The sequence below is a fragment of the Rhinichthys klamathensis genome, unplaced genomic scaffold, assembly GCF_029890125.1.
Source record: "Rhinichthys klamathensis goyatoka isolate OS25496 unplaced genomic scaffold, OSU_Roscu_1.1 h1tg000369l_1, whole genome shotgun sequence".
Taxonomy (NCBI): domain Eukaryota; kingdom Metazoa; phylum Chordata; class Actinopteri; order Cypriniformes; family Leuciscidae; genus Rhinichthys; species Rhinichthys klamathensis.
In genome coordinates, this window is record NW_026606877.1 from 2,101,532 (window position 1) to 2,117,640 (window position 16,109).

At 37.9% G+C, this 16,109-nt stretch overlaps 2 protein-coding genes across 2 annotated transcripts in view; one reads left to right on the forward strand and one right to left on the reverse strand.

Moving 5' to 3' along the window:
* The window catches only part of ifngr2 (interferon gamma receptor 2), a 187,631-nt gene that overhangs the window by 104,995 nt on the left and 66,527 nt on the right, over nucleotides 1-16,109 (forward strand). The gene's annotated exons all lie outside the window — the stretch shown is intronic.
* The window catches only part of sv2ca (synaptic vesicle glycoprotein 2Ca), a 60,171-nt gene that overhangs the window by 15,850 nt on the left and 28,212 nt on the right, over nucleotides 1-16,109 (reverse strand). Inside the window, exons 4-5 of the mRNA XM_056233362.1 lie at nucleotides 13,673-13,824; nucleotides 2,528-2,661 (exon numbers count right to left, since the gene is read on the reverse strand). Coding sequence (XP_056089337.1) covers nucleotides 2,528-2,661; nucleotides 13,673-13,824 — 286 coding nt within the window. The remainder of the gene's footprint in view (nucleotides 1-2,527; nucleotides 2,662-13,672; nucleotides 13,825-16,109) is intronic.

A 16,109-nucleotide genomic window follows, 5' to 3' on the forward strand; every position in this document is an offset into this window, starting at 1 on the left:
AGACAGGAGGAGAAGCTCGCAGGCAATCGGGGGGACGTCCCGTCAAGGGAGAAGCCCATAGATAATGAGTCCATAAAAGCAACGGAATACTTACTCCTGCTCACTCACGCCAAAGAACTCTTTGCTCAAGTTCCCCGTCTCTGCAAGATTAACGTTGGCAATTTTCATGCACAGCTACTAGAAGAGTAACGTCTGTCAGACAGGTTGCTCACGTCATCAAGCTTAGTTTGAGTTGGTTTGAGTCTGCGCGTCAGGAACGGAAGTGCTCAGAAATCGCTAAAAATGGGCTTCAACTGTCTCAACTGAGTTCCAATGAGATGGCTCTGTCCACTTCTTATACTGTCTATGGAGAGACCTTGCGTGTGTGCCTCATGAAGCGCGTGTAAGACAGAGAGCATCCTGATTGGCCTGTTTCAACCAATCACCAGTAAACGCTCCCCGTGACGTAAGCAGACCAACTAATCGATAATGACATTCGTTGACAACGATTTTCATAATCGATTATTATCGATTTTATCGATTAGTTGTTGCAGCCCTAAAATCAATGACATACATATACATACAGGAGAGAGAGAAAAAACTAAAACAAAACAAAAACAAAGAGAGAGAAAACAGCTAAATATAGATATCGATATAGTGGTGTATGCAGGTACATTGGTAAGTAATTGAATATTTTAGTGATATAGGTATAGATAGAGACAATTTAAGACAATAATAGTAATAGTAGTAGAGTTGTAGTGGAGGTAGTAATCATACTAATAATAATAACAATAATAGTAGTAGTGGTATTAGTAGTAGTAACGATGATAATATTCATGATAATAATAGGATTAGCATTAGTGATTTATAATATTAGTAATAATAGTTTTAGTAATAATAATACCCCCCCCTCCCCGACATAGACACCTCCCTTCGATTCACAGATCCATCTGCCCCCCGGAATGCGTCCTCTGAAGGGATCATTTATCAGTTTTCGGATGCAGACAATATCACAACTAAAAAGAGGTTTGAGTCTTCTTTAAAGTTCAGGTACAAGTCAATGCACAGACTTTTTCTTTGTTCGATTTGCACACTGAATACAGGTTGGAGCTCTTAATTTTGAACTGCCAAAGTGCACCAGATTGATGAATTTAACTTTAAAATTTACAAAATTTTCTGACAGGGGACATACCGAGGTCCATCCACCACATTGTGGCGAGCAGGACGAGGTCGAGGGCCGTGGGAGGCCGGCACGAGGCCGGTGGCGTGATTACTAATGAGCGACACCTGCACGCCGCACCAGGCTCGTATCTCTCACGGAGGAGCGGAAGCATAAAAGGAGGAGCGACGACAGTGGAGCTCGAGAGAGGCAAGGCCTGGACTATATTATTTGATGTTTTGTTTTATTATGCGTGGCGGCAGTCGACTGTGAGGAACTGCCGTCTTTACTTTCGTTTTTGTATTTGTTTATTTATTTTATTAAAATCTTTAAATGTTCGCTGGTTCCCGCATCCTTCTTCCCATAACATCTGAACTGCGTTACACACATACACAAAATCCTGTGGGAAACACTGTAATGCACAGGGGTGCACATAACTTTTCGGGTCTGGTTCTCAAGGGAGCACCTGGAGATGCTGCTTGGTACTCACACTTTACTTTTCAACCTGTCGTCATCACTTTCCTCCCGACTATCTTCTTTTCTCTCGAACATGGTAGATGATGATGATGTTTTTTTTATTTTATCAACATTAATGGCACAGACAACAGCAGGAATATTAGGCTGCTGTCACTTCATGACCGAATGCACGGACCGAACATACTGACATACATCCGGTTTCTTTCTCAACTGTTCACTTATGACGTAACCAAGAGAATACTTGCCGAGATGGGTATTTTGACATCATTTTGTTTCTGTCCGTTCAAACCCAAGTAAACGCGAAAGAGGAATCAATTCGGCGTTCGAGCGCTGTCTGAAATGCGCCTCTCTCTATCTCTCTGCGTGCACGCGCTTCTGGTATGTGCGCGAGTCCAGATTTTCGCCTCTTATTCCACGTTTAAAATCGTTTCAATTAGTAAATTGGCAAGACAAAACGTTCAAATGATAAACTTTCACTCTATGATGGTTAAACTTAGCAGTTAATCCATGAATCACATGTGTGCCGAACCGTGGGGCCTGGTCTGTACAGATCACGGATCAACTGCGATCCATCGCACCCCTAATAATCATTGAACACAATTATCATCATGATTGCTATCTTACCAGAGATGGAGAAAAATCCTACAACAGTAAGTAAACGTGCCACTGTCCCAAAAAATGCCAAAAATGTTGGTACTCAAAAGTGCTTCTCTCCACGTTTTCTGCTGCGCATAGTTTATTTTTACCATGCATATGCACCTGCGCACCAGTTATGTGCACCCCTGGTAATGCACTACTTTTAAAAGTAACTGTCCCCAACACTGACGATAAAGATATAGTTCTAAAAATCATTCTAAATGTAAAAGAATAGTGAAGTCCACACCACAACTATAACGAAAATGTTCTACTTACCTCCAAGTAGAACCTCGGGCTCTCCGGCATGAACATTAAAGCCACCACGGCACAGAGGCAGGGAAGAGCGCACACCACCACAAACACCCTCCAGCTGTGGAACTGATAAGCTGAGCCCATACTGAAACTCCAGCCTAAAAAAACAAAAACATCAAACAATTTTTCATGTTATTGATCCAGCACAGAAAAGGGCTAGGCTGGTGGCTCTTCAAGGCGTAAGACTGTAGGATTTGAACTGGCAACATTTGTCAATAACTGCTGGCGTGTCACAGTGATTACGGTCTGTGTGAATACATCCATTTCATTTGTCCAACGCTGATTGATTACATAAATAGTGAATCTAGTGTGTTTGTCTTTTGAACTGAAAACCATCAGAATTAATATGTGTAACAGATTGGGTTTCCTTTTATAATGCAGTCCTAATTTTAGTTAGCAACAAAGTATGGAATAACAAAGAACATAAATCTTAAAATTTTAAACAGTGTTGTTATTGTTAACTAAAACTATTTAAAAAAAAATGTTTATTTTTTTTTATTTTTATTTATTTATTTATTTTTTATTTTTTTTATTCCTTTTTTTTCCTTTTATGAAAAAAAAATGTTTATTTAAATAAAGCTGAAATAAAAATAAAATATAAATATTAGACAAAAACCTTAAACTTAAAAAAATTTAATGAGAATGTTGCATTCGCAAATAACTGAAATTATTATTTATGTAAAACTAAAATAAAAATATATATATTATTACAAATATTATATTATTTAAAATACTTTTTAAAAATTAACAAAAATTACAAAAGCACCAAAAAATGACTAAAACTAAAATCAAAATTTAAATATGGAAAAATAAAACCTACACCAGCATTGCCTTTATTAACAAATGTTTCTTTTAAGGCCTCAAATATCCTAAAAACCTAAGAAATTAATACAATATTCAATAATAAAAGGGACGGTTTAACGTAGCATATTTGTGTAAATGTTATATAAATATTTATATATATATATATATACACACACACCTCCAACCAGACACATTTTCCTGGACATTCTGTGTGCAGAAATAATTTACAAACTATAGAAAATCGAATTGCTTCATTTACATTATCTTGCGTTTATCTACATGGCAAGACAGTAACGGTTTGGTTAAGTGTATGGAGCATGACATTCATCATAAGGCTAGAAGAGAACAGAGAGCCCACTGAGCTACAGGATTGCACAGTTCTGTTATAATATTTTTAAGTGCATGTATATAAAAGGACCAATCAACACACACATTATCCAAAACTATTCCACATTTCTAAATTTAAGTGGTGTCAGGCAGGTTTCTGAAATCAAGTAAAGCAGCTTTAAAAGACTGTCATGGACTCCTAAGCTGAAAATGTTTTTGTCTCATTACTTTACAGTTTAAGTGGTGCTTTTTCTACTTCTCCACCATATTATGTATCTTTTTTTTTTTACAGTAATGTCTGATGCACTGAGCTGTAAAACTGTGTGGGGTGCTAATGATGTAATTAAAGTTGAAATGTCCCATTGAAAGGCAGAAAGTACCTTTTATTGCTTCAAACGCAAAGTGGCCATTAAATGAATTATTTATGTTTTATGCAATAAGATCATAAAAAAAGTTTTTAATCAAGTTTGTATGGGTGGACACCCTCTGCCAATTTCTTATGCCCCCCAAACCCCTCACCCCATCACAAGGACCCAGGACAATGTTTGTAGACATTAAATACCATATGTCTAAATAAACACTGCGGTATTTTAGATCAAATTTAGCTGTCATTTGGTAGATGCTAGGCAAACTAGACAGATGCCAACATGCCCACATTCCTAAAAGTCACTAACATAACAGCACAAAGTACAAGAAAAACCCAAACTGTATTAAATATGGGTAACATAAAAATGTATAATATGCAAAGTAAATATAAAATCATGAGTTTACAGCTGATGATGGTGTGATGATGGTGGTTTACAGAAGATTGTGGTATAAATAATGGTTTATGTCTGTACCGGAGTGAAAGACACTCTAGAAATACAGCATGGTAAAACCAGTCACTCAATGTGTGTGTTCATTTGTGCATCTCTGTGAGGACCTGTGGTAAATGATGATGGTATTATTACACTGCAGTACAAGTCAGAGTTAGAAAGATGTGATTGCGGCAACAGGCAAGCCCAGAGGGTTAATGTTTCGCCATGTCATTGGAAATCTCATTACATGGATTATGTGCATAATTGACTGAGGAAACGAGTGACTGAGTCAGCAGCTAGCAAACCTACGCGTTTGAACTCATGTACAGTGACTTGCCAGCGGCTCTACTATAGCCGGCTTCAATGCAAATAAAGCGACACACTCACAAACACACAAACTGAGTGAAAGTAAAAATGGAAAAAAATTCCAATTCTATGTACATTCAGACTTTTGCTCTGTTACAAAACCTAGGATGCTGACTCCAGAGGCACTGAAACTTCACATTGGCATGTATCCTTTGTGAAGAAAGCAGTCCCAGAATTCACTGCGACAAGCTCAGTGAAAAAATGCCTCTATTACTATTTTTACTAAGATATGGTAAAAAAAACATAAGAGTTCAAGAGAATCAAGAGAATTCAGCATACGTCTAAGAAGAAATGTTCATTCAATTCATTCAAAAATGAATTTTACCTAATATTTGTGTGCTAATATTTGTATTATCTTTTATTCATATTAGCATATTGTTGTTGTGTTAGCTTAGTAACTAGTGAACATCAGACTATTGTGTTTCAAATCTCTTGTGATTTGTGATAAATAAATCACTTATGAGGCTGTTTTACATGCATGCTGCCTTAGGCACCATTCACATATAGCGCCTAAAAATGCGTAGAAAACGCTAGGCGCGCCGCATTCTCCTTTTTCCAAAGCACTAGGGCGGTTGCGCTCCGGTTGGTTCTTGTCACGTGACCTACGGTGCGCTTGCGGCATTCTGTAAAGTTGAGATGTTTTTATCTCGATGCGGCGCGGACGCGTGGAAAAAACGAGCGCGTCGCTTCCATTATGAGCGCGCATACCGCGCGCCTACATTTGAAATCATAGACATAATAAATACATAGACGCCCTATTGGCCGCTTTGGAACGTTGCTGTTATACGTCAACGCGTCCGCCATTTTGCGGAGGGCAAGACTGCACTTAACTGTAATCAAATGCAAGTAAATGGTGAGCTGTGGTTTTTCTGGATAAAAAATAAAAAATAAAATTACATTTATCAACTGATTTCAGTGGTTTGTACGTGGTGTACAAAAAGTTCCATCTCTAGTTATTTAAAATCTCGATAGTTAGACTTATAAAACTTTTTTTTTTTTAATAAGGAATTGTCAAAGCTCAGGCTTGTCATGTCAGCTATCTGGCTTTTTATTTTTGGATAAGAATTGTGAAGATATAATTTAATTTTTACATTCAATTAAATAAAGTTTTCTTATTGTGGAAAAAGCATTTTCTGCGATTGACCCGATTTTAGCAATAACAAAGATAACTGATGGATCCTTAAATGGTAATACATATATGGTACAACTACAGTGCAATGCAAATAGTAAATATAAGATAAAGTGAGAAGTAATAGTAAATAGTTTAGTCAATAAAATAAACAAACAGTATACGGCAAATAAAATAGTAATGAATAGTATAATTATATAATATCATAAGTACATAATATAATAATACAAAAATGTATAATAGCATATACTTTATGTATAATACTATAATAATAGCAATGGAATAAGAAATATCAATTACAGTATATAGACAATAAAAAATAATAAGTTAAATAGTGACTATGAATAGTACAATCATTTAACAGCATAGCTGTAATAGATTGATAATTGCAAGTGGTATAATATTACAATAATAATAAGAACAGCAAATACAATGTAATATCAATTGCAGAATAATATAGACAATATGAAAAAAAAAATGAAACATGATAATATTGATCATTAAACTGACATTTAACAAAAAGATTTGTGTAATTTTATTTTATATAGGCCTACATACAGTGAAGAGAATGTATATATATAAAATAATTTATATATTTTAAAATATTCCTACATAGGCTATATAAAATAAAATGTCACAACCCTGTCTCTTTTTGTAAGACCAAAGATCGCCCGTTAGATATACACAAGACGAATTATATCTCATGTTTAACCACTAGACTAGAGACATCAGAGCCAGCGGCAAACGTCAGAAGCACTAGCTGAGGTAAGGCTGTTCCAGGCGGGGTACATGAGCGCTGAGCGCCCGGTGAACGCCTGGATCTCACAACTCCGAAAACGTCAGATCACATTTTTAAATAGGCGCTATCTTTATAAATAACCCACAGATTTGAGCTATAAACAACTACATTGTTGACTGAAAAACTATTAAAACTACATTTCGTGACACAATAACAGTAGTATTTTTACATTTCGCGGCTTTTCTCCTCTGGATGTTACTATTACTAATTATATCATGACCAAATACAACCAGAAACAAATGTTCAGTCTTGCTTGTGAAAGATAATTCCTCGAGACCCGTTTTCAATTGTGTGGCGATTTGTACAGCCCCAAACAGCGCACGAAAGAGGCATTTATCTCAATTCTCGCTATGAGAAGTATGAGAAAGTTGCCCTCCGCAATATGGCGGCGCCGTTGACGGACGCTCCAGCGGCCAATAGGGCATCTATGTATTTATTATGTCTATGTTTGAAATAACGAACTTGAGCGCGCAAAAGACACGATATGTGAGCAGGCCCTTAGAATGGAGCTGACTATGTAAAATGTGTTTTGCTTGCTTGAAGGTAACTCGTTTGTGTATGGATGTAAGAACATAGTGACAAATGACAAAAGAGCTTTTAAAAGTGTCAGGCAACTGATGTATTACCCATAGTGCACACATAGTATACAGCTTTGTGACTCACACATTTCCATTTATATTCAATTTATTATTAGTAATACTTGCTAAGGCATATTATTACTATTTGATTCAGAGATTTAAACAAACACCAAACCATATTATACTTCAGTGTGTAACTCCCAGACTGTCTGCACAACAAACATGAATGATACCTCAAATTGTGCAGCCTCTTCAGGAGAAGTGCCATGTCACAGTCAGTAGCTATGTTTACATGCAATGAAATAATAATCTATTTAAAATTGGAGTGATGGCTCAATCGGATAGAAAAGCCTTTATGTAACCCCCCCAACCTAATCAATGAGACTGAGCTTGATCCGAATGAAATTTCGATATGATTAAAAGAGGTGGTGTATGCAACAAAGTTCAAGTTCAGGAAAGCAAGTCCCTCGTTCCCTTGTCTCAGCCTCAAACGTCACGCCCACAGACCGTTGGCTGATCATCTGATACATATGGAGGTACACTTTACTGGAAACACTTCAGTCACCAGATTTTTGTTCAGGCACAGAGTCCCCCCCTCCCCAACAGACACACTCAGACTCCCAATTTACTGGGCCTATGATTGTTTCCCATTGATTCCCGGCATACAGACTATAATATAGACTCCCTAATAGCCACTGTGTCTGACAGCTTGTCCCCAACCTGGGCTCCACGAGGGCCATTCATAAATCAAGCACCCCTTTCGCTTTGTCGCACAAGGCAAGGAGAAAAACCCCATTATGATCTCAAAGAACAAAACAGAGCGAACCCCCCCTTAAATAGGTGTGAACACGGTCACACCTATTTAAGGTCAGCTCTCGTAATCGTTTTGCCCGAAAAACTCCTCTCCTCCACCCCTTTCCCTCTATTCCATCATTTCGCTACTGATGAGTGCAGCTTATTTCCAGAGTAGAGGTTCTCATAAATCATTGGGCTATGCCTTCCCCCACAGGAGCCACTTCATCCTTTAAATATCCCTGCAGTGCTCTGTTTCAACATTAATCAATTAACCTAAAGCTCTGCCGTTCTCCGCTCCCTCACAGTCGTCCCTGTCTGTGAGAGGACAGCCCACACGTGCCGGAGGAAAAGCAGACACCTTGACCTAAGCTTGCAGAGTACCTTTTTGTAATCGGACTGTCGGCCTACCTGTGTCATGTGATACTTGATTTACAGGTTTATACACTGAACAAAATTATAAACGCAACACTTTTGTTTTTGCCCCCATTTTTCATGAGCTGAACTCAAAGATCTAAGACTTTTTCTATGTACACAAAAGGCCTATTTCTCTCAAATATTGTTCACAAATCTGTCTAAATCTGTGTTAGTGAGCACTTGATGCTGATTAGACAGCATGATTATTGCACAGGTGTGCCTTAGGCTGGCCACAATAAAAGGCCACTCTAAATGTGCAGTTTTATCACACAGCACAATGCCACACAGCCGTGCAAAGGCAAAAAAAACTGTAAATTTGTGTTTGGTCGAAAATGAGTTATTGATATTTTTGGCACATTCGAGACCTCCTTTATCATGTGGATAAGTATCTTGAGTCAATTCTGTTGTTTTTTCGAGAAAATAATGGGTTGTCTTAACAGTAACTTCCAAAAGCCTATGAGAAACCAAGGCAGAGCACTGTAACTGGTGGCTTACCTCTTTGGCTTTGTTTTGGAACGCTCATATTGAGTTACGGTACTCTGCCTTTGTTTAGCCGTGCGTCAATATGAAGTTACGGTGCCGGTGTTCTATCAAATAATGCTACCTTTCAGATTGTACGGTGTTCTGCCTTTGTTTTACTCTCCATTAAAATTTAAATGACGATGTAGCCTGTGCACTTTCTACAGTTGACATCAGTCCCTGTAACTTCTGATGTCCTCAGAGCTTTGTCCTGCTAAAATGCGGTCAGAACATTTAGTGGTCTGAACCCGCTCCATCGACAAACGTGCGATATCCATCGCGAAGGATATATGCAGAGTTGACAGAAAAATGTTACACATGCCGTAGCAAGTGAATACAACAAAAAACTAAAGCCCCTCACCCAGTTCGGGTACCGGACCTGGTTGAAACAATCATGCATCTAGCTGGCAGAGCGCCAAAACTTCACCGGCACCTTCAGCACCGCCCTGAACACGGTCGAGCCGTGCTGGTGCATACAACATCAGACCAGCTGTTACAAGTGGGTTGTACCTACAATGACAGCGTCCGGCATAAATCCGCGGGACGAGCGAAGTGCACAAGCACAATAATAGGGCAGACAGCTGAAACCACCGCAACTGAAAAGACGCAGAACACAGAAGGTTGTGCTATAAATGCATTAGTCGTCTGTCTAGGTCAGGGTTCCTCAAACTCGGTCCTGGAGGGCCACTGCAGAGTTTAGCTCCAACCCTGATCAAACACACCTGAGCAAGCTAATCAAGGTCTTCAGGATCACTAGAAACTCACAGGTAGGTGTGTTTGATCAGGGTTGGAGCTAAACTCTGCAGGACAGTGGCCCTCCAGGACCGAATTTGAGGAACCCTGGTCTAGGTAGTCCAGGGCGCACTCCCCACTGAGTCTCAAGGGGGAAAGCACTGCGTTCGTACTTCGTACTTTTCGTGAAAGTACGAGGAGCATGACACCTTCAAACATGAATATACTATAATCCAGTCCCCGGGTCGAATGTGCGCGAGGATCTGTTTTATAGTGATCATTTTGAATGTGCGTTTATCAAGTCTTATCTAAGATACTCTTTACCGCTATGGTGATATTTTGTCATGTCTAATGTATTAATAATGCCACCAGAATGCAACCAAAGCACAGGATAGCAATAAGTAGATGTCTATCATTCAAAATAAATGCCACGATCACTAGATTTTATACAGGTGTTACAATAATGATTTTGTTAATGGTGATCAGCAACCAAATATTGATAATGTGGAAGTTACTGCCTTTTGCCTTGGCATGACTTCTCACTTTTTGCTGACAATACAAAGGCAGAGTACAGTAATTTAAAATAGTGGTCAAAAGTCAAGTTTGAGCTCAAGATTTTTTTATGTAGATAATTTTCATTAAGTACTAAAACATCTAATTGCCAGATTTCCAGTGTCCTACCTATTAATTTGGCGGGACAACTACAAATCTTTAAAGTCATTTTTCTCAGTTCCATACTCTAGCGAGTTAAGGTCTTTTGCCTTTGTAGGGCAGCACAGATGTCACAAGTTTTGAGGGAGCGTGCAATTGGCATGCTGACTGCAGGAATGTCCACCAGAGCTGTTGCCCGTGAATTTAACGTTCATTTCTCTACCATAAGCCATCTACAAAGGCGTTTCAGAGAATTTGGCAGTACATTCAACCGGCCTCACAACCGCAGACCACGTGTAACCACACCAGCCCAGGTCCTCCACATCCAGCATCTTTACCTCCAAGATCATCTGAGACCAGCCACCCGGACAGCTGCTGCAATAATCGGTTTGCATAACCAAACAATTTCTGCACAAACTGTCAGAAACCGTCTCAGGGAAGCTCATCTGCATGCTCGTCATCCTCATCGGGTCTCGACCTGACTGCAGTTCGTCGTCGTAACCGACTTGAGTGGGCAAATGCTCACATTCGATGGCGTGTATGGCATCGTGTGGGTGAGCGGTTTGCTGATGTCAACGCTGTGGATCGAATGGCCCATGGTGGCGGTGGGGTTATGGTATAGGCAGGCGTATGTTATGGACAACGAACACAGGTGCATTTTATTGATGGCATTTTGAATGCACAGAGATACTGTGACGAGATCCTGAGGCCCATTGTTGTGCCATTTATCCACGACCATCACCTCATGTTGCAGCATGATAATGCACGGCCCCATGTTGCAAGGATCTGTACACAATTTCAGGAAGCTGAAAAAAATCCCAGTTCTTGAATGGCCAGCATACTCACCGGACATGTCACCCATCGAGCATGTTTGGGATGCTCCGGATCGGCGTATACGACAGCGTGTTCCAGGTCCTAAATATCCAGCAACTTCACACAGCCATTGAAGAGGAGTGGACCAACATTCCACAGGCCACAATCAACAACCTGATCAACTCTATGCGAAGGAGATGTGTTGCACTGCGTGAGGCAAATGGTGGTCACACCAGATGCTGACTGGTTTTGCACATTTTAGAGTAGGGCTGTACTGTCCCAGTCGATTAGTCGATTAATTGGTCGATACGTTCTGGTTCGACCAAAATTCTGATTGGTCGATTTTTTGCAGCGTTCATTTCATCAGTTTTGCTGCGCTGAGGCGCGCTCATTTCATCAGGTGGAAAGCACTAACTGCTAATGGGGGTGTTTTCAGAGTACCCTTGTTTCACAGGTAACAGTCTGTCTTCAGAACACACCCCTTGTTTTCACCTTTTTTGGATTAGCCCAACCCAAGAGAGAACGATAAGTAGGCTATAGAAGGTTTGATGCTGAATATTATTTATTTAATTGTGAGAGCGTTTAATAGTCAGTCCTCAGTGTGGCAGCATTTTGTTAAAATTGATAACGGGAAAAAGGTCGAATGCAAAGTTTGCAAGCAACAGTTTTCCACAGCTTGACGACAACCATGACATATCATCTAAAAGTGGTAGGCTCACTTGTCTGCGTTAGCTTGCCCTGTCTGTTTTGAGTAGGCTATGAACGTATCAGAATTTGCATATTTCAATGTTTTAGTGTGATAACCTAACTTTTTTATTTTTTATTTGGAGCCTAATGCGCAATTGCGCTGTGCCGACTGTTTGTGTTAGTTTTGAGCCTAAGATGCTTTATTTTTCAGTTATGCACTTTATTTTTCGTTTCTGCTCTTGATCTGGTTTAATACATTTTTTTTTATTAAAGTGGACGTGCCTTTTGTGTTAAGAGTAATAGTCTATTCGTGTCTCAGCCGCGAAGCTGAGCTCCTAGGCCTCGCTCTGTGCGAGGACATGCACAGAGCGGCTGAAATGATAGTGTCTGACAGTTATAACTTAATATTATAACATATGACAAAAATAATTGTCAAAATTATGTTGCATATTCCTCAACAGTTCTTGTGATGACATAACTAGTACTATTTTCGGAAATCATAGGCTATGATATTGCACAGGTGCACGTGATGCAAAGCTGTCAGAGCCGACAGACTCGTGTGTCAGACTCATTTCAGTGCAAAATAATTAGGTCAAAAACAATTTAATATACTGCAAATAGCCTACTAGTTTTTCATGTTTATTTATAATTCATTTAGGCGGACAACAAGGCTACCAAGTACTGCGCACTGTGCGCAGCTAATTAATATAACGGGGTTTTTTTTCTAACGTCATTTTTAGTCGATTTTTAGTCGAAAATTTCAGGACTTCAGTCGACCAAGATTTTCTTTGGTTGAGTACAGCCCTATTTTAGAGTGACCTTTTATTGTGGCCAGCCTAAGGCACACCTGTGCAATAATCATGCTGTCTAATCAGCATCGTGATATGCCACACATGTGAGGTGGATGGATTATCTCGGCAAAGGATAAGTGCTCACTAACACAGATTTAGACAGATTTGTTAACAATATTTGAGAGAAATAGGCCTTTTGTGTACATAGAAAAAGTCTTAGATCTTTGAGTTCAGCTCATGAAAAATGCGCTGGAATAATAAAAATGTTGGCAAAAATAAAAGTGTTGGATTTATAAATTTTTTCAGTGTACAATCACTAGAACACATTTCTGATTTCTGAAAACTGATAAACTTCAAAACCTAACATAGTACAAAATTGAATAAGACAGCTATTTGCACCAGTTCTACAGTGATACCATATTCAAATATATTACGAATGCAAAACGTGAAATACAATCGAAACAATTCGATGCAGCTGAACTCCTACACAGGTTTTAGTCTTTCAATTTCTTTACCATCTATACAAAATATGAAAACTTAGGTATAATTTTGTAATGTAAACATGGACTAAGTTACCTACTGTAGTGAATTCTAAACAGCAGAGTGTCATTCTTGTTTTGTAAAGAACTTTTACAAAAGCAATCATTATATAATGCTGCCCGTTGTTAGTGGTTTTAGGTAATTGTTTTATGAGTGACAATGTGAGTTTGTGACAACCTTTGACAACCTTTGGCAGTGTTGATTGAGACTTGATTTGAAGTGATTTGGTAGTTTCAGTGCATTTTGAGTGTGAAATTAACTACTATGACAAGTTGAAAGTTAGTTAGGAAAACTTTGTGCTGTAATTTATTTGTGGAAGCAGTGATTTTAAATATTATTTTTGAAGTACATGATCTGGTTCTCTTACCGTAGTGAGGTATGATGGCCCAGGCCATGGCAGAGGCATAAATCTCCCCTATCATCCAGAACATGCAAAGCCAGCTCAGATGTTCTCCACGCTTCTCTCTTGCCAACACCTCAGCAAAGTATGAGAAGACGATGGGCACCGCTCCACCAATCCTGAAGGACAAGAGAAGGAAAAATAAAGCAGAGAAGCACAATCTCAAGGCCAGTGCAGAGGGTATAAGTGCTCAGCGAATTAAGACAGCTGTTTTCTTTTTTATGTACTTCCCATTTGCATAATTTTGAAACACAATAACAAGTGTGTATCTGTGGAAAGATAGATATCTGTATCTATCTTTTTTAAATTGTGTTTACAGTTTTTCTCAATTGCTAACACAACTCATTAAGCAATTGACCATTTTCTCACACCTATAAACACATTCTTAAAACTGCACACCAACTTGGACAAACCTCAAACTTCCACATCAAAATCAAATATTTTTTAGTCAAAAACATATTCTCTTGTCAGAATTAAACTTTGGTCTCGGATGACACACAAGAACCTAACAAATACACAGACTGCTTTCCTCTCCAGTGAACACTAATGAGATCAATTCATAACACTGTAACAAAAACCTCTTTTTGGGTTTCAGGAAATATTTTGCAGCTCACTGTCTATTACAGTATGCAACATGAACAGAGGGGTCCAGATACAGTAAAATACAACAATGAGCTTAAATAAAAGTTTATTTACATAGCACTACTGTAAAGCAGACATTCTCTATGTACCTTCCCTAGGCAGTCATTTCTCAGTTTTGCAAAAATACAGAACATGTCAAAAAATATTTGGCTAAAAATAAATTTGACAATCATGAGTTTGAAGGTATACAAAGTTTACTGTACAAAGGGAAATTTCCCTCATCGAAAGTACTGTTTCTGTGTACTGTAATTTCACTGTATGTGTAAATCATATAAAATCCCTGTAGATGATTCTTTCAGCTCTCTCTCCAGTGTTAGGATGCATTTTCTAAAGCACAATCACATGTGCTCCTATTTATAATATCCCGAGATTCTGATGTGTCAGGTTAAGCCTGTGTAAAATGAATATAATTTGGAAGAAATCGTTAAGAAAATTGGTATGTGTGCGAAAACAGGTGAAATGTGTCTTTGTTTTGAGAACTGAATGAATGGTTTGGGAAACTGTGCCAACTGAATCAGTTATAGTGTTAGCAATCGAGAAAAACTTTAAGTGTGTTAGCAATCGAGAAAAACTTTAAGTGTGTTAGCAATCGAGAAAAACTTTAAGTGTGTTAGCAATCGAGAAAAACTTTAAGTGTGTTAGCAATCGAGAAAAACTTTAAGTGTGTTAGCAATCGAGAAAAACTTTAAGTGTGTAATTTCTGTGTTGCCACCATCATCAAACTGAATTGCAAAAATTTCAAGATGGTTTCCAAAACCATAATGTTACACTTTTAGGGAAATCAACCTAAAAATGGCTTGTACTGCACATTATGTTAGGTTAGGCAAACAAATATTTAAGACTGAAACATTACAAATTGAAAAATGTGATAAATGAGCTTTAACTGCTAAAAAGAATCTACTGAGGGCTATGAAGAGCACTCCTCCCTTATCATGTCAATTGTAAATCACTAATCTTTTAGATAGATATTTTAAACCTTGAGAAATTTTCATTTGATTTGACGATCAATCAGGAAAAGACTACCTGTGTAAAGCAATAGACTTGATTTAATTAAAGACTACTCTGTGTCCACACAAGAAAAACTAAATAAGTCTTGTCTGTGAGATTTCATTTAATTGCTACTACTGGGTTAATTAGTCCCCGGTTTCTTCTTCAGATCAATAGTCGAAGGAAAGACACTGAAATACAATGTAAACCAGAAACTTCCAAAATGTTAGCATTTAAAAGAATTAAAGATTATTTAAATCTGGACTTTACCTACCTTCTCTAATACTACCATTTAAAAGTCAATAAGATATTTTATTTTGAGACTTTTACTTTGTAAAAAAAAAATCTATATAAAAAAATGCTGTTCTTTTGAACTTTCTATTAATCAAAGAATCCTGAAAAAAAAAATTTAGTTTCCACATATATGTGAACTGTTTTCAAAATTGATAAAATTAATAAGAAATGTTACCAAATCAGCATATTATAATGATTTCTGAAGGATTATGTGACAATGAAGACTGTAAGTAATGAGGCTGAAAATGTAGCTTTACCATGACAGGAATAAATTACCATATAAATTACCATTTTACCATTTTAAAATTACCATTTTAAAATATATTTAAAAGGAAATCAGTTGCAAATTATAATAATTTTCACATTATTACTGTTTTTACTGTATTGTTGATCAAATAAATGCATCCTTGGTGAGCGTAAGAGACTTCTTTTTATTTTATAAAATTATCGAAAAATGGTCATTCAAAGTTTTCTTTATCAG